The sequence below is a fragment of the Diadema antillarum genome, unplaced genomic scaffold (genome assembly GCF_040938485.1).
Source record: "Diadema antillarum isolate AM-2024a unplaced genomic scaffold, OU_Dant_1.0 scf00000052, whole genome shotgun sequence".
In the NCBI taxonomy this organism is placed as follows: Eukaryota; Metazoa; Echinodermata; class Echinoidea; order Diadematoida; family Diadematidae; genus Diadema; species Diadema antillarum.
The window spans coordinates 303,389-323,306 of NW_027270941.1; the positions used below are offsets into that span (position 1 = coordinate 303,389).

The 19,918-nt window shown below is 37.6% G+C and overlaps 1 protein-coding gene across 1 annotated transcript in view; it reads right to left on the reverse strand.

Moving 5' to 3' along the window:
• Positions 1-19,918, reverse strand: part of LOC139715613 (ubiquitin carboxyl-terminal hydrolase 9X-like) — an 84,905-nt gene that overhangs the window by 48,568 nt on the left and 16,419 nt on the right. The window contains exons 2-9 of the mRNA XM_071627172.1: positions 9,607-9,842; positions 8,036-8,225; positions 5,491-5,603; positions 4,841-4,953; positions 3,795-3,849; positions 3,240-3,290; positions 2,760-2,878; positions 1,098-1,164 (exon numbers count right to left, since the gene is read on the reverse strand). Coding sequence (XP_071483273.1) covers positions 1,098-1,164; positions 2,760-2,878; positions 3,240-3,290; positions 3,795-3,849; positions 4,841-4,953; positions 5,491-5,603; positions 8,036-8,225; positions 9,607-9,717 — 819 coding nt within the window. The 5' untranslated portion in view covers positions 9,718-9,842. The remainder of the gene's footprint in view (positions 1-1,097; positions 1,165-2,759; positions 2,879-3,239; positions 3,291-3,794; positions 3,850-4,840; positions 4,954-5,490; positions 5,604-8,035; positions 8,226-9,606; positions 9,843-19,918) is intronic.

Sequence of the window (19,918 nt, forward strand, 5' to 3'; positions counted from 1 at the left end):
GAATTTCACAAAATTTCATCTTTTGAAAAAAAGTACACATTCCCTTGACTCGTTACCGACATATGTTATGGGTAATATTATTCCCCCTGCCTTTAGAAAGAGACAAGTCAAGTGGTCTTTTATTATGCGAAAAAAGTGAAAATATGTTGAATTTTCTTTACATTTTCTTTATACTGTTGTACGCATATGACTCACAAGCTGCAGTAGTCTCCTCATCCAGCGGTTCCAACACAAAAATTTTTAAAATTCATAACTTTTGCATCGATTGTCCAATTTTCCTCAAACTTTCACTGATGTGTTCTACTTATATTGCTGCATTTTCTCAATCCCTATGTTTATGAAGGTGAACCTGTCCTTTAATACAATGTAATCATTCCTAGCAGTGCTTTTGTCAATACCCTTTGTAGATATGCTCATTTGTATGAAACTTCAACTGTTAATTTAATTCATAGTTGTTTTTTCACACTATGTTTCAGTCTATATGCATGACATGCGCTTGTTTTGAAACTCGAAAATTCATGATTTCCTTTATTCGAGTACTATCTCACAGGCATTTGTACTGTATGTATTTTACATTCCACTGGGATAGAACGCAGCAATCCTGCAATCTATATGCATGACATGCGCTTGTTTTGAAACTCGAAAATTCATGATTTCCTTTATTCGAGTACTATCTCACAGGCATTTGTACTGTATGTATTTTACATTCCACTGGGATAGAACGCAGCAATCCTGCAATCTACCTACTGGTGAAGAAGCTAATTCATGACAGTCTCTCTCACAGCTCAGAATTGCCAATTCCAGTGATTGCTTTGTTGTGCAGAACTATTGTTTGAAAGATAATTATCATATACACTCATACCGGCAAAACCAGTTTTCACTTAAGAAATATTTCCGTGTACCAGCCTACTTGCCTCATGTGTAATCATCAAACTCGGGGTAAATAGCAGGTCAATAAAAAACAGTGTAACTGCCTTAGCCAGTAGTGTAGGCATGAAACAATCAAACCCCTTGTTCAATGTGTATTTCATACATACAGCTACTGCACACGATGACCATTACATTACATGCCATAAAAAGTGAACGTAACAACTTACCACAATTGGCATGAAGTGCGTCTGTACAGTGTTTTGTGTGAGAAGTTCATAGCACTGACCCCATGGCCTGCAAAATTCAAATGAAAGGTCACATGAAGCAATGAAATCATTTCAACATACAACTGCTGTACAGAATCTTAACAGTTTCACAGCATTTCATATGCTTTTGTCATTTCCTTGACTTGGTAAACCTCTCAATGAATATATGGGCTATGTCAAACTTGTATCAAATAATAATTTAAAATCAAAACTAAACACATAGCACACTGATGGAGGGTAAAAATGAGTGTTTGAATAGGACAGGCATTTAACTCTGAAGTCTGGCATCTCATAATTTGAGGAAAAGACAAAGAATCACTGCTAGAGTAATCATCACTGTTTGCGACAGGTTACCTATTTGTGGCAGGGGCCGTTTCATTCATTGATGAAAAGGCCCAATCAGGCGCAAGAGTACCCTCACTTCCCATAACACTTACAAGTAGCTCTTGCTTTAGATCTATAGTGGGACTAAGCACACTTGATGCTCTTTAGCTGTTTTGTCGATGAATGAAACTGCCCCTGCCACTAACAGGCACCCTGTCACAAACGGGGATAATTACCGTAGACCCACAACAACCAAATTTTAGTCTTTTTCTCTTCTCCATACTTTGTAAAATCACAAAAGATTTACAATTCTTCATGAATTACTGCACTCCTACAAACTGTTCTTACAGACATGAAATTTGAAAATGATTATAAAACAGGTGCAAAACTTTTGACTTGCCAGCTAATATTCTTTGTACTCCACTTTGCCTATTCATTCTTTTTTTACTTTGAGGTAAGCATAAAAACAAGCACTAAAGATTTGAATTTCTCAATCTGGTCCCCCGCCCTTTGACACATTCCTTGTTTTTTCAGGACTTCCAAAAAACGCTGGATTTGAACTGAACATAAGACAAGTGCAGAAGAGGCATGACTTCTTATTCACTGATATTCCAGTAGACATGGAACAAGTGCTATTTAAAAGGCATGTCTTTCTGGTCAGTAGTGTCAACTATCAAAATATGTCTTCGAAACAAATATGTTCATTGAATACTGCTAAAAAGCCTGTTTGGAATGTAAAATCCACATAACTCAACTGCACTGGATATTAACATTTGATCACTGCTTGACACGTGCCCACTTTATAATCTCATTTGCCTTCTATATGCTATTATCTTGGCAGGACTGCACACTAACCCATTCTTTTTTTTTTCAACTGGTTTGACCTGTCTGTCGGACCAGAAGGTACCCAGTTTTTCCCATGTTTTACTGGTCCATAACTGAAAAGTTACTGGTCTGACAGAGATTTTTACTGGTCAGGGACCATCGGACCAGTGCCAGTGTGCAGTGTTGATCTTGGGAAAAGGTGCACAGAAAATGACCTTGGGCTGTGTCGACTATGAAATCAAAATAAAACTGAAGCGCAAGATTTACACACTCGTGAAAATATTCTCACTTGCTCACAACTTTCCATTATTTCCCTTGTCTGGTATCTCTTCCACAGCTTCGGTTTCATCTTGTGTGACTCTTACATTGCATCATGGTTTCTACAGCTCATGATGACACAATGAAGTGGTTTCATTTCTCTCTCTTCCTCTCCCTATCCATCTATCTTTCTCTCTTTATCTTTCTATCTCTCACCTGAGAAGAGCATGAATGATTGGAACATTGAGAGATTGGTTCTCATCCAGGAAACGTTCTTGGAGAATCTCAAAACCACCAAGGGTGCCAAAACGATTCAAGAGATCCACCAGCCAGCCCTAAAAATATACAAAACAACCAAAAAAGATATCTTAATCGATGTACAATGTGAAAAAAAAAGATATTTAATCGTATTGATATTTTCTTCCTTGCCCTTTAATCACCTCAATTACATTGAAAGTGTTGATTCTTCAATGAGTTGTATACTTGCCGAATTTCAGACAGCAAATTCACCTGGTACACAATGAAGTAACTTCAAACAAAATTAAATGAAAACTATATGAAAATTGTTTAGTACTAGCACATTTTTTAAAATATATATACACAACAGCAAGAAAGTTATGATTACTTTGGTAAAAATATGAATCTAACCATGTTACTACAGAGACAGGTCATATGTCCACGAAGGCAATCCCCTACCTTTGGATTTCTGATGTCCGGCGGCCGGGCAAAGATGTCGTTACTGTTCACCTGTGAGCACACAAAGCACACAAAGATGAAAAAGTCTTCGAAGCCTCATTTGTCTTTTGAAAGGGCTAATTATAATTGACCACAAACTTTCCTGCCTTACATAAAGAAATTATAACCAAGAAAGTCTTACAGGAAGCTCTGCAATTATAAAAAGAATTTAAAAAAAAAGGTGACAAGTTTTGTTACAGGTATCCTGTACAAAAGGAAATTATTGGGGTTGTTTCAGTTTCTTTGTTTCAGTTTTGTTCTTCCCACTACCTATGAAGTGGGATAACACTTGTTGCTACTGGAGCTATTTACACAAAGACAGGCACAAGTCACTGGCCGTTTAACTTTGCCCTCTTAACCCGGTGAGGATGAGTCCTGAGTATACTCGGGCAGTTGTCTATGGGAAATGCGTGTTGTAGCAAACAGTCCGTCCTCAACAGGTTAATTTGGTACAGAGCTGAGAGTTTCTTCCTAGACGTTTGTCAAGAAATGTGGACTAATGACATCTAGACATACCTGTGCTCCCATTGGTACAGTTTCTGATTGTCTGGCACCATTAAAAACATGGAATCTGTGAAAGTAAAAAATTGAGATGTTATTCATTTCTGCACACTGTTCAAGTTGTAGGTGTATAAAAGAAATGTCACGCACATTGGAAAAATTCACAATGAAATACAATGGTTACAGCCATAATTGTGGCATGGAAACTGCATCAAATGCCATAAATGTCTTCAACGTTGCCAATTTGAAGACTTTGTGATGAAATATGACATCATAGATGCTGTACAGAGCAGGAACATTGTCAAAAACACACCAAAAAATGTCAAACTGTCAAATTCAACACAACACTTGAGAACATACATCATACTTAGACCCAAGTGGCATAAATGCAAACATTTTAACAGTGAAAGTAAGAGAAATCTACTGATAGAGATAAATACCAAAAAAAAAAAATTGTTGACCTTGTCTCATACATTCCTAAAAGTCTTAGTAAATTTTCAGATTCTGTAGCCTCAACAAGTGCTGTGGGATGTCATCTGTTCAATAGAATGCTGCCAATGATTTTGAAATAAGAGATCTTTGATACAGGTTGTAGTTCCTCTTAAATCATAAAATTTCTGAAGAATTGACTTTGTGATCCATACTGTCATTAAAAAAAAGAAAAGAAAAATGGTTTCTCGCAGTTCTGATCATCATCACAACCACTTCGGGTCCAATACTGGATGGCTTTTTCTCTGTACTGACACTTAGTACTTTTTGTTGTGTCACTAGGGGCCTGTCTCACAAAGAGTGGCGATTGATCTTATGCTTGATTTATTGAGCGTAACTCAGTGAATCAAGCGTAAGTTCAATATTAAGCGAAAGTCCTCTTTCATTAAGACACTTACAGTTGATTTCGAAAAAAAAAAATAAAGCGTAACTCTTGGTAGATTGAGCTTTATTTGCAATCAATTGCACTGTTGTTTATGAAACGCAATTTGCGATAGATTGCAACTTCCGCTCAGTCATTACTAAACAGGCCCCGGAAACTAAGAGCAGCCTGGTGGACTATTGATACGTACTTGCAGAGAGGATTTAGGGCCATGGCAAGCAGCTCAAGAAGGGGAAACCAATCTTGGGAAAGCTTGAAGACACACAGCTCGATCAGTTTCTCTGTGTTTTTCATGATACAGCGCTGTCAAAGGACACAAAAAGGGACAATATGAAATGAATTATAATGTGGCTAATGCATCATAAAATTACTGTCTGTCTATTTATATGTATGTATGTGTGTGTGTATATATGATTCATTGTTGAGTGTGTGTGTGTGTGGGGGGGGGGTTATTGCTACAGATAGAAAGTTGCATAAATGTTCTCAGCAGTTGTATTTTATTCAGTGAAATTGTCCTGTTTTTAATACTACTTTGAAACAGCCATTCTATATGTATTGAATTATGTATGTATTGTGTACATGATATTCGTTTGTATATTAGTGCTATCATTATTTCATTTGCATCATACTGTTAGTTATGTATAAAGTACGTGAACCCCTATCAAAACTGACTTTGCAACAACAAAAATAGAATGTGAACTACATAGCACATCACAATGCTCTTGTCATTCTTTGCTTTCATGTGGCAAATAATCTCCAAATTGGGGTGACCCTTTTCTGTCCAGTGTCTAAATGGACATGTGAGAAAATAAAAGAGATTACGTCCAATCCCAGACTTACATGAATTTCAAACTTCCATCCACTGACGGCTTCATCAGTGAGGATTTTTGTGAAGGATATTGTCAGTCCATCGCGGAAGAAACGCTGGCATGGCTCACTCCTGACATCAAGACCTGTAAAATACACAAAAATATGCGTCAAGACCTGTAAAATATACACAAATATGCGTCAAGACCTGTAAAATATACACAAATATGCGTCAAGACCTGTAAAACATACAAAAATATGCATCAAGACCTGTAAAACATGCAAAAATATGCATCAAGACCTGTAAAATATACAAAAAAAATGTGTCAAGACCCGTAAAATATACAAAAATATGCGTCAAGACCTGTAAAATATACAAAAATATGTACACTTCAAAGTGTGATATACATATCGGAGGCCAGAATCTTTTTGGTTTGCATAACAATGACCCCAGTGAATATCACCTTTCAACTTCATATATCAACTTTTTCTTAAAGAAGGTAGAATATTTTAGTAAAGTATTGAAAGATCTTTCAACTCATTTCAACTGAACACAATGATCTACCTGGTGACTGTGTGTTTACATTTTATTCTTTCAACCTCACACAACTCTGATCACAGCTCTTGCCTTCCAGTGTCTAGTCTTTATATATCTCGCTCACTCAAACTAAATCTTGAGTACTGGTTTCACTTCCACTTCCAAAACTGGAAAGAAGTTTGATTTTATCTTTTAATCTAATGTTAAGCTCACAACAATAAATGTCATTGATAGGCGATATTTCTGATTAACTTTTAAGAGTTTGCAAGTACATTATCAAATGTTTAAGAGGGTTGAAGACATCATATCTAATCTAAAAATAGAGAAGAAATTAATGGAATTTTGTTGAAGTGGTTCACAAGAATGCTAAAGCTGTTTGATTCATAACAAATCAGTTTTTATACAGTGTACATCATCCTCTTTTCACATACCTGATAACTTTGAGAGGGCTTGCAAGTAAGAGCAACAACTTTTAAGAACTACTGTACAAATGGAAATATTTCGTGCAGCATAAAAATAAAAACATGTGAATATTTTCACACATATGTCCCACTAAGAAATGTCTTGATTCCGCGGAATAAAAACACACAAAATTCATCTTACCCGGCCAAGCACCAAAAATCACTCATGCAAAAAATATCAACTTTTACAGAGCTAGTATAATCATATGATCACAGTAAAGTTTGTGTTTTTCTTAGGACATAAATCTAATGTTGCATTTCCTATTAGAAAGAATGCCTTGCTATTTTGGAAACTATTTCAACCATTCTTCATAAAAATATATGCAATATATTACATCTGAATGAGAGATGTTACGAGCAAATGTTTTATGACTTCAGAAGCTTTCAATATTCACTGGCCCATGTACCAAGTCTCCGCAGCACTCTGTTCATATACTGAAAGGTAGCAGCACTGGAAAAAAAGGTTGAATAGAGTGTTTTGTAATCACTTAAGCATCAGCTGACTATCAGCTGTTTACGTCATGTTGGTTTCACTTTTGATCCTCTGTTCATGTACATGTATCTAAACATTTCTCACTACATTATCAACTGATAACTCATTTCATATGTCGACTACAAGATGTCACACAGTTTTGTTTTATTCATTGCATCACAGCTTATATTGGTCTCATATCAACTGAGCCCTGTTGCATAAAAGTTGAGATCAAACTTAAATCAGAAAGTCAGACATAGGCCTTTGAATACTCAATTCTAATGGGCTGAAACCCGACTTATGTTTGCATTTCTGACTTACAGTAAATGTTTTATTGCATCTTTTTATGAAACAGGGTCGGTGATTACCGGTAGTCTTTCTTTCTTTCTTTTTTTCTAGCTTGCTTATCAAATGATATGCATATCTGCACATATGTAGCTATTAGGAATTACTTAATTCAGTCAGTCATTCAATCATCATATTTTTTTTTTCTTTAAACTGGTCTGTCAATTAGTACAAGGGATTGTACAGTCTTGGTTGAGACCTAACTTCAGGTTTCTAAAAATTGTTTTTTTCCTTGGTGAGATATTGAGAAACCTCTTTATGAAATGTGAAAGAGGATGTAACTCCAAGAGAAATTCAACGCTTATTTCATGAATATTGGTTTTGAAATGGCTGAAATATCCAAAATTGAGTGATCCTCATAAAAGGTGGGACCCACCTTTTACTACGATCGCTTTGTTTTACTTAATTTTTGGATGTCTCAGCCATTCCAAAACCGATTTTCATCAAATAAACTTTGAACTCCTCTTAGAATGCTTTGCTCTGCACTTTATAAGTGGTTTCTCGGTATCTCACAAAAGTTAAAAGCCCAATCCTCAGCTCCACCAATACTATACTATCCCTTTAGTGAAAAGGGGGCTGTAAGCACTAAACCATTTAAAGCAAGGTAGTCAACATGTATTGAGAAAAGCAAACAAACAAACAAACAAACAAACAAACAAACAAGCAAACAAACAAAAACAAACAAACAAAAAACCCCAAACAAACAAACAAACAAACAAACAAACAAACAAACAAACAAGCTTTACAATGTCCTCTCCTTACCCTTCTTGCTGAGGTCAATGGCAGCCTCCAGCAGGACCTCCAACTCTCCCTTGGGAAGTACCGGGATGACCCAGCGGGGCTTGTTGATCATCTCATCCAGTCGGGCCAGGGAGTCGATGGGGAAGGGCGGCTCTTCCATCTCCTGTACGTCCTCCCCTCCATCGCTGCCCCCCTCCAATGTTTCGGATGGCTGAGGAAGGGACAATGTTGACACTCGCATGACACTAAGTTCTGGTGGTGATCTATTACTTGGTCTACTCCAACTTTGTTTAATAGCCATTTGGTCTCAACCCACATGGTCTAATCCCGTTTTGTCTACAACCAGTTCGTCTAATGACCATTCAGTCCAATTACCACTTAGTCTCATTACCAGTTGGTCTATTTGTAGATGGGCTATGCCATTTTGTCTAATATCTACAGTTAATTAGACAAAATAGGGGAAAAATTAAGGAGACAAAATTTAATTTTACCATCTGGTCATTAGCCGAAATGATGATTAGCCAAATTGGGCATCAGACCAAGTGGAGATTAGACCAAACAGGCATCAGACGAAATTGATAGTAGACCAAATGAGTTTAGCTGAAGTGGTGTTAGACGAACTAGGAAGTAGGCCATCTGATATCATGACCAAGTGGCATCTCTGCATTGTGAAGCATACCAAATGTTTGCACTTCACATTTCATAAGAGATGTACTTGGTTCACTCAATATTGCTATTAACAATGTTGCAAATTTCATTGGGGGGGGGGGGGGGGAATACATTGCAGTAGGAGAGTTAGTGGGTGATTTGTGAGAATCTATACTTTGAAGTCACGCCAAACACTCAACAGCAGAGTTCATTTTGTGGCAGGACAAGTTCATCACAGCTGTGCAAATGTGGTTATAATGTTCACATTGATAACAATAGAAGTCATGGTAACAAATCTCATTTAGAAAACAAATGCTTTACAGCCAAATCTAGGATAGACGATGACATATTCACAGCAGTAACGACAAGATTACGGGACAGGTTCTACTCTGTTTGGTTTTCATCTGGGCAGTATTCTGACCAAAAACATCAGGCATCTGTTGAGGAGCACATATCTCAATACACCAATTCTCACAAACACACAGTATACATCTGACAGAGTCCAACTGTCACTACAAAATCAAGGACTTCAAAAGTATATTAGATATTCCCATTACCACAGCTCTATAAAACCTGAGCAAAATACAAGTTTGCCCTTCAAAGTACGATGTAGGCTTCCCTCCGTATTTTAGCTTATTTCACAAATGCTTTCCCTCTTCACATGACAATTACCGCACTTGTCAAATTATTGGGTACAATTGTAAATGTTTTTGTCAAGCTGTGATTACCAGTACATCATCCATTAGTTAGAATCACCACATGACATTAGAGGTATCATCGGTTAATGAAATTCTTGTTGCAACAAAGTAAACATTCTGGTACCAAAATTAACATCTATATCTTTACATGCTTTATTGTCCAGCAATTACAAAGTTTTGATACAACGGAAGAGAACGGCTAGTCCCAAGAACTTTGTTATAAAGGGAGTAGCCTATGTTTTGTACCTGCTGTCCGGGCAACTGCTGTGGTGGAGATGGGTGTGGTGGAACAAGAGGTGTGGTCTCTGGCGTGCTATCCCCGCCCCCAGTGGGTGTGCCTTTCATTCCCAATGTCATCCTGGCCCTAGATCTGGTGGAAGCGGTCTGGGCGGTCTAGGGTTAGTCCCAACGATACGGAGAAGTCCCTTGAGAAATCCTTGTCAGATGCCATGCAAGGTCTGCCACCATCGCAGGTGTACGCTCTGTGGGTGGGTACGAAATATGGTGGGGAAAGAAAAAATAGTAATGAAACAATGCAGTGCCATGCAAGATCTGCCACCACTGCAGGTGTACGTGTGAGCAGGTAGAAAATGCGGTAGAAAAAAAAAATTGTAATGAATCAATGCTGTTAGCTACAGAAAGGAGAATGTCCTCATTACAAATATCATCTACATGCACCCTTTGACTTATGAAATCAGACTATAGAGTAACACTGTTTCACACCCTCATCACAAATATTATCTACTTGCACTCTTTGACTTGTAATGAGACTATATAGCGTAGGAATATTCCACTATGGTGTGTGCAGGTGTAAAACATTGTGAGATATGGAGGGATGTGTCCAAAGTTGTTGTTGTTGTTTTTTCTAGAGGCAACAACAATTGTTGTTACATACATGTAATCAGAGCTTAAATGAAATGAAAACAATCACACTGTACTCCAAAGAATAATCTCATTTCATGAGCACAGGTACTACAAACTAATCACTGGTTCATTCATGTGATATCATTGGCATGATAATAAGACGGAACATCTATACTTAATAAGGCATTTTTCATTTCTCTGGATATTTTCGATTGGCATATAAAATGCACAGTGTAGTTTGCGCACAAGGCGTTTTCACAACAGCCTGATGAAAATCCAAGCTTGAGATATTTTTTTAAACGATCGCAAATTAGCATGCTTTTTCATTTCCTATCATATATGCATCAAATGTGATAACTCGAACATTTTTAAAATCACTGCTCCCAATGGTGAACTGTACCTTTAACTGTCATCTGATGAAAGAGATGACAAGGGCAGTACAGCCCAATACAAGTTGATACATAATGCATGTGTAAACAGTGATTAGCACAGGCAGACATCATTGCTGCCACAAATGCACATGACACATTAAGATGACCTTTACCTACCCTACATGAGACCATTGAAGCAGACTCACCAATAGGCCAAACTATTCCCTTTAAAAACATTCATCCTTTAACGACATAATTCACCTTGACGTGTCAATAAAGGTATCGCAGAACTGCATAATATTCACAAATCTATGGTATGAGATGAAACTGATTTAAAAGATAATAAACTTTTGTTACACATAGTAATTCAGAAGATCTATTTTCTGTACTAAAGCAGCATCTGGGCCAGTGTAAAGAATTCACATCTATCCCCCACTCCCATTGTATTAGACACTCCAGTCAATCAATCACCAGATACAGCATTGGACATAATGTACATTTGTAGTTACAAAAACCATTTAATGAAACTGCTGTAGAATCAGTGGTTTCATTACACATGCACTGTCATACACTCACTACATTGTGCTGGCGTACGTCATATCTGAGTGAAAACAATCAATGTAAGCAAAGGCTCGCCTCGAAAATAAAATTGGACATCTGATAACATGATAACAATCAGCAAGCCTCATAAAGAAGTGCAGCACACATATATGGCTGTCCATGAACGTACACTGAAGGCACAATGGCCCGAATAATGCACATATATATTAAAATATGTATGTACGCAGATGAATCTGAACCTCCATATAGCACTGTAACTCTAGCAGTCACACAAGAATTATTACATTATACAACCAAATGGCAGTCAAGATTTTTTATTTATAATTTGTTTTTAATGTAGAAGCCCACTTATAGCATTCATTTCCTGACAACTTTGAATCAGCTAGATAGAATTTCACAAAAGAATTGTCAGATTAATGACTACAAATACCCCCCCAAAAAAAAAAAAGATACAGTGTATGTAATATGTATTGTATGACCAGGGAGGTGTTAGAAAAGGAGAGACAACTCTTCGTAATTCATGCAAACACATGTTTTGGTTCAAAGCGTTACAATGGGATGTCTAGCATTCCACTATACGCTTTGAAGTCATGCGCTGCACCGCTCTAGTTGCAAGTCGAATTTCGGAGACGAAGAACGCATTTCACCTTTCGTTGAATTACAAGCTTTATTTCCCCGTAAAATTTTAAATGAAATACTCGAATTGATTAAGAGTAGTTTAGGAGAGAATTCAATATTATAAACATGTATTTCTAGTTTCTTCATAATGCGCAAATTGGAATGAAATGAAAATTAGGCCATCTTAAAAACCTAATATTTTTCTATAATGCGCAAATTTCCGCATGTTAGTTTTCTATCCTTTATTCTGGGATATTTTGATCTTTCAAATAAAGTACTCCGCTAAAGCGAGCACCAGCGTGCTTTTAAACTATTTGCTGTTAAAATTGTCAGTTTTACACTGCATTTTGATTCGCTGCTCCAATTCAAGGTACACAAATTCATTGTTGCCATCACATTGAAAGAGAGAGAGCGAAATGCAGTAGGGGCAAGTATTTCTAGATGTGAGAGCGCTAGTCCCGATTATTGATGCTCTCTTTTGTCAAAGCACCTGATTTCCACCTGTAGTTAAGCGCATAACTTCTCGGCGGTGCTGCGCATGACTTCAAAGGAGAGCAGGAGTTGTCTCTCCTTTTCTAACACCTCCCTGGTATGACTAATACGGAATATGATGTTTGTGTGACCAACAAACCAAAAACTGCTCACTTATTTTCAAAACCCGGTAACGTGGGGATACTTGGAGTAGGAAGGCTTGTCCGGCTCAGATATTTATATAAAAGAATCCCTAAAATGTGTGCAGCTTTATAACTGATCTCTATGTAAGTACCTTTGGTACACACACAGCTGAAAATCTCGACTGGAGTCGACCGTTCCCGATATACACACGCTTTGCTGCACATACATGTACACTGTATACTCTGCCCTGTGCTGCAATTGTATTTGTGGTGTGCGAATGTGTACCCCGGTGGGCAGTGAATGAATCAGGACACCCATGAATCCCCATGCTACCTGGGCCCTGTTTTATGAAGAGTTATAATTGATTATATAATTGATTTCTATGGTAAGTCTATGGCAGCCTGTGTGGTAAGGAAATTTATAATCGTTTATATCTTTTGATAAAACGGGGCCCTGGTCTTTAATCAAACATTCAAAAAGACACAAAGTCATAACCCATTTGATGGCTACTAAAATTCTTACAAGGTTATGCTATAACCTCATACAAGTAGGTATGCTATTTCTAACCTCATATTAAAAGGTAGGTTAGCTATACACTTGCACAAGGTCAACTATGCATTAATATAATGATGTGGATAATATATTGACAGCTGTACTGTACACATGCTGCTCTTCCTTTAAAGGCTCCCTGGTTGTTAAATCAGGTCATCAGTTTATTACAGGGAACGCAAACCCAAAGAGCAATGTGGACAGAGTAAAAGCATTAACATTAGTAGAACACATCAGTGAAAGTTTGAGGAAAATCGGAAAATCGATGCAAAAGTTATGAATTTTTGAAGTTTTCGTTTTGGAACCGCTGGATGAGGAGACTACTAGAGTTTATGATGTATGAGTGGACAACAATATAAAGAAAATATAAAAGGAATTCCACAAAAATTCACTTTTCTAGCAAAATGAAAGAGTACTTGACTAACCGTTTTCAGAAAGTAGGGGGAATAAGTGCTACCCCTAATATATGTCAGTATCAAGTTGATAGAATGTGTAACTTTCACGAAAAATGAATTTTTATTGAATTCCCTTTATATTATCTTTATATTGTAGTCCACTCATACGTCATAACCTCTAGTAGTCTCCTTACCCAGCAATTCCAACACCAAAACTTTAAAAATTCATAACTTTTGCATCGATTGCCCGATTTTCCTCAAACCTTCACTGATGTGTTCTACTAATGTTACTGCTTTCACTCAATCCACATTGCTCTTTGGGTATGCGTTCCCTTTAAATTTGGAGAAGCTCTACAATTGTAAGTTGTGTTGAGATGTCACACATTTGGGAAGGGCATTAAAGACATGTGCTGGGCAGCTAACATTCCCACATTAAAAAAAACAACAACAATTGTGGGAAATTAAAAGAGCAATCAGGAATATACCAGTGTATTACATTGTACATGCCACTCATTACAGTGGGCACAACCAGGGATGCCAACATTCACCCATCAAAGCCAGGGAGACTCCATACAGCAATCAGGAAGATACTTGCATGTTACATGCATCTCCATGGGCAAAAATAATTCCCAAACCAGGGAGACTTTTATATATTATTTTCTCTTTTTTATATCCAGACATGAAGAAATATCTAATTTTTCGAGAAGTCTCCTACAGAATGAGGGATACTTGGCAGCTCTGTACATGTGGAAGGAAATTCAAGCCAAGAGGTCAAACACATCGTGTGTGTGTATTAAAGTAATAGAATGGCAGAGCACGCAAAGCACTCTGAGGAGATAGAATGTTACTGGTAGTACAAGGATATTCAACACATTGGGATCACCCCTCATTAAATCCTACACTACCGCCATGTTGCATTTCATCACTGATGACCAGTAGGCATAGATGTCAATGACTTGCAAAAACAAAACAAAACAAAACTAAACTAAAACTAAAACTAAACTAAACAGAAAAAAAAATCCTTGAAATCAAAACAAATTCAAAGGCACACAGCAACCTATACTCAAGTTAACATGTATTTTTGCTTTTTAAAGAAACAAAACAAGATAAAATCCCAGAGACAAAAATCATACCTATGCACACATGTATCGTTGCTATGTACCTACAAATGTACAATGGTATGTCAGGGAGACCTGTATACACCAGAAGGTCATTGCTAGCCAGCCACACATTCCATCACGCTACTTCAGCATGGAGGAACCCTCTACACGAGGGTAACATTTCCTCTTGTGCTGGCATCCACTGGAAGGATAACCTGCATTTCCAGACATATGGGATACAGCCCAGCATATAATCATTTGCTCCTTGCAAGTCTGCAAGTGTGTGTGTGTGTGTGGGGGGGGGGGGGAGCAAAGAGAGAGAAGGGCCATTCTTAATGGGGAAATACAGTCAACCTTGCCTAAGTTGAATATATTTGGACTGAAGAAATGCGACTTACGAGGGATTAAAATCAATAGAATATGAGAAGAGGACTTGAAAAGACCTTTAACTTAGGCATTAATTCGACTTGTGCGAGGTCGACTTTTTAAAAGCAATATTGACTGTATTGTGATATAAAAACTTGTGATGCTCAACCTTCCCGTTTACATTTGCAACTGAATTCATCACACTTGCAAAAACTGCACGATTTGCCACGGTCATGTTGATGTGCTATTGGCAAGGCAGTCTGCTATCACTGCAATCACGGCTATGATGTACACAACAGCCTGGCTGGTTGGTTGGTTGGCTGCACATTGCAAGCATGGATGCAAAGAGGAATCCAAACGTCACACGGAAGTCACGTGACCAAAACTGCAAGTTTTCTGTCAGGAGTGTTTGCATTTCAAATGACTGTAGCAAACTCTGCACAGAGACAGAAAAATTGCACTCTGTTGCATGATTGTTTTTTTTTTTTGTCAACTGGTGTATCATATACTGTATACGCTATATATTTCGCGTGGGTTTTATTTTCGCAAATTTTGCGAGTCGGGAGCTATTCGCGAAATTAACAACACGCGAAAATATTACCTTCCAAAATGAATCCCTTGCCTTGATGATACGAACATTTCAGTACTAGTATACCATGTCACGGCTAATACCGAACAGACCATACTGGCTAAGCTTGTTTACGCACGTCCACGTCTACTTACGAATACTGTAGAGAGCCAATCCATAATCGCAAGGGGACCACTCGTCAGAAATCTAGCGCGATGGACTCAACCACTTCAAAAATGTTGAATTCTAACTTACTAGTTCGCAGAGTTTTGTAAGTTTTTTTTTTTTCATGCAGTGTATAACTAGTATCATTCTTATTTGCTAGTAAGTTGAAAATTCACACTTTCTTTGCCACTTCATATTTTCTCTGGTCCCCCAATCGCGAAATTAACCACTCGCGAAAATGTGTGACAGCGGCAATTCGCGAAAATTTATGTACGCGAAAATTATAGCGTATACAGTAGTAGCTTTGGGCACAGCAATTTTCACTGTGATGACTTTTTTGATCATCGGTGTGAATAGCCACCCACAGAGATACTGCAAAAGTCGTTATTTTCGCAAGGATTTAATTTGGACAAATTTTGTGGGTCACTGTTGGGCTGCCAGAAATTTCAAAAACAACACACAAAAACAAATTGCAACCCAGAGAGGCATTAGAGCACTTACAATGGCTTCGGTGTCAAATCGCAAAAACAACATCTTGCGAAAATGTCTGCGACCTCCTCATTCGCGAAAAATATCTGAACATGAAAATAACAGCTTCTGCAGCACTCAATTCTGATTTGGGTGAAAGTCGACACAAAAGCACTCACTGCACACCTCCTCAATCCTGTATCTACTGTCTTGATCAAACAAAGATTGCATCGCTTGTCGACACAAATCTTCCTCTCACATCAAACAGCAGAATTGGATCAAGACCATATTGCCAAGCGATATTATCCGGGGCACTTTCTCTCCGAGCGCTGCTCATCTTTTTTTTTTTCTTCTTTTTTTGCTCCCCTCTCTCTTTCTCTAGCTAGCAAAGCACACACCCTTGACTTCATGCCAAGGCAACATGGAAACAACTGCATGTGTGTGATGTTATTGAGTAAGTCTATATGCCAAATATCTGATCAGGGAGTTCTATTGCATCATGCCCTGGTACACAGCAGACAATTCCTGCTTCTGTGGATTTGTTTATATCTTCTTTGCAGTAAAGAAAAAAAAAGAAACACATAAATAAACAAATAAATAAATAATAAACAAATAAATCACAGAACAAAACAGAGGCACTAATGAAAGTATATGTTTGAGGTATAAAAAAAATTAAAAAAAAGCAACAACACTGGACCTGAACATGCCCCAAACGTACATCAGAATTCCCAGTTCAATTATATTATAGAAATGCTGATAACTTCAGTCATGAAGGAGGAGGTGGATGTAATAGAGTTGACACACTATGAACCATTTTGACACTGTCAGTAGACCTTCACTCTGTGCTGTGATGAACACCTACAGTGTAACAGCTTCAGAATGGCCTTCACTTTAGCCATAGTTCTCTCCTAGGAGCCACTGATGACTGGTTCTGTGTGCATTCTCTTGTTTTCACTGTAAAACATACTGCACAGTTCTGGGGAGCATTTCATGAAGTGTTTTGTCAGACAAATTTGTCAAACAAATTTGCTCTCAGCCAATCAAATGCAAGGATTTCAGTAGCTTATAAGTTTGTCAGAAAAAAAAATCTGACAGAATGCTTCATGAAACGCCCCCTCAGCTTTGCCCAAGCCAGTAATAACACAAGCTGAGAGGCACATGCAATGAATGTGTAATACTGTATAAGCTGTTATTTTCGCATACAGATATTTTTGCAAATGAGGTGGTCACAGACATTTCTGTGAGATGTTGTTTTCGCGAATTGACACCAACATTATCATAAATGCACTATGGCGACATTTTTGCATGTTGTTACATGTAAATTCACAATCCAACTGTGATTTGTGGAATTCACGAAAATTAACCCCTCGCGAAAATAAGAGCTTATATAGTACTAACTCACTCTCAGTCTGTTTCTGGTACATTCACGACTTTCCCTCTTTATATAAGACGATCTATACACATCTATAGGTAAAACATAGTTTCCAGTATGCCTCTAGAAACTGAAGATTTTTTTGTGCTCTAAAATAGACACATACAGTGTACAAATGCATAGAAAATGTGTGATAACAAGATTTCAGTTGGGTAATGTTGACAATTAGAAGTATTACTCCAAAAGGTATGCGACAGTATTGTAATTTGAGAATACATCTGATTGTCGTTGCTAAGAACAGTCTCATTATAATCAACAAATTGGGCCATAGCATGGGTATCCATCAATCTCCTGCGAGAAAGTGAATCACAAGCAGCTTGTTGGGAAATACAATTGCTAGGACATGATGAATCATCACGTTACGTTCTACCAGCCAAATACTGAACAGGGAGGGCACTTCAGGAATTAAAAGATGGGTACTCCGATCTATTAGAATCCTTTCACACTTTTGATCTCAAAATACTTCAAAACAACTCATTACAGTGCACTCCCATTATAACGAACACAGTTATAACAATTAAATGGACTTGGTGAAGTTCATTGAATCTGCACACATATCAGAAAAATATCTTCAGGTATTTGCCAATTTGAGACAAATATTCTCTTCATTCTAAAATATGTTGCCATTTTAAGATCCAGTTGTAAATCTAGCAATTTAGAACCAAGTACATGTATGATAATTCTTCACCTGAAATAAACACTGGAACAGTACATCTGTAGGCCTACATAGAATATGACCAAATATGACTTAGTGTAAAATGGAACAGAAATTGTTATTCTAACTCATAAACTACTAGCAACAAATGATATTAAGCATTAAAAAAAATAGTGTCAAATCATGCACAGAATATAATTTCTTAAACTACACATGTGCAGATGGGTTAAAAGGGTAGTCTACAGATAAAATATGTAGTCATTCATTGCAGAATGTTGACAGAAACCAAACAAATACATCTACACTTTCTGAACACATTTTCTCAAATCTCCACTCATGGATCTCAAATGATATTCAGCATTGGATCTACAAGCTACATGTACAAAAGTTCCAGAGGACTGTGCCCTTTTGATATTAAACACCTGCACTAATCAGCATTTGAGAAAACTTACACGTAGAAGCTTAATTTTATAAAATGCTCCTCTATTTTGTTTTAAATGACATGTATCATTCTTTTTTCTGCCATCTTTGTGACCTTTTCCCCCCTCCAAGTGAGACGATAGCTGCATCTCAGACGTCCATGGAGGAAAATGCTCATTTCCCATGCACTCTTCGCAGCCTGGAATATCAACAGCACACTAATTTCCTCTCCGAATTCCCTCCCTTGTGGAAACCTTCATCCAGTCTGCTTTGCCTCGGCCAGACATAAAAGGTCATCTCCCAGATTTCCAACGTTTCTCGTTGTTTCTCGCCAAAGCTTGAGTACATTGCACATCCTTCAAATCCAACAAGAAATTTGCATATATTGCCCACTACATGTACACTGTGATTTGTATGCACTTTGTACATTCATTACAAGAAGAGGTGCCAGGGAGGTAAGGGATTCTAATGCAGTTTTCCTCAGTTTGAATACATACAAGTATTTGTATCGCCATGACAACAGGCACATGAAGTGCATATTATACCTACAATAGTACGTTAAAGTTTGGATTTGATCAGTTTGTCATCACTGTGATCCTGTATAATGGATACTTGTGAAGATCTTTGCATGATTTCTTCCACATCCTCATTGAGGCAACTTTAATACAAGGAAACCTGGTGAGATATTACAGTACACATAAATACTCAGATACAGTTGAACCTCTATTATCCGGCCTCCCTTTATCCGGATCTCTCTATTATCCGGACGCAATCTCGCCGTGATTTTTTTTAAATAATTACGGGAAGAAAGGGGGATTCCCAACTCCTTGAGAACTCCTACCCAAACACACATGAATTACATATTACTTCCAATATGATTAACATACATTGCATCAAATTTCATTCCAAATTGCTTACCTTCAGACATTTCAACATCCCGAAACATCCCCAAATGTAATAATGAAAAGGTTGCAGTATACACATTACTACATGTGGTACTACAATGGGCTACATCAGTACATGTGTATAGCATTGAGTCTCCCGTATCCGGCCAAATCCCTTATCCGGATGAGCCCCGGTCCCGACTTGTCCGGATACGAGAGGTTCAACTGTATATCCAAATACTTGAATTCATACTTGAGTTGAAAATAACATGACAGCATAGCTTGCCTAAATTTCATTAAGTTTTGGTAGGAATGACCTTGTATACTGTATTGGTATTGATTTGGCTTTAAAAAAAAAATTGATTCCAATTTTCTTTGTTTTTTTCTTGCAACTCTTGGTATATCCTAAAGCCAATGTACAAAAAATTAACGGCACCAAGTAGAGCCCAGTCACAGATGCACTGTGGGATAACTTTGGGGGCATGTTGATTCTGGCTGTCTAGTACATCCAGTACATGCCTACATGT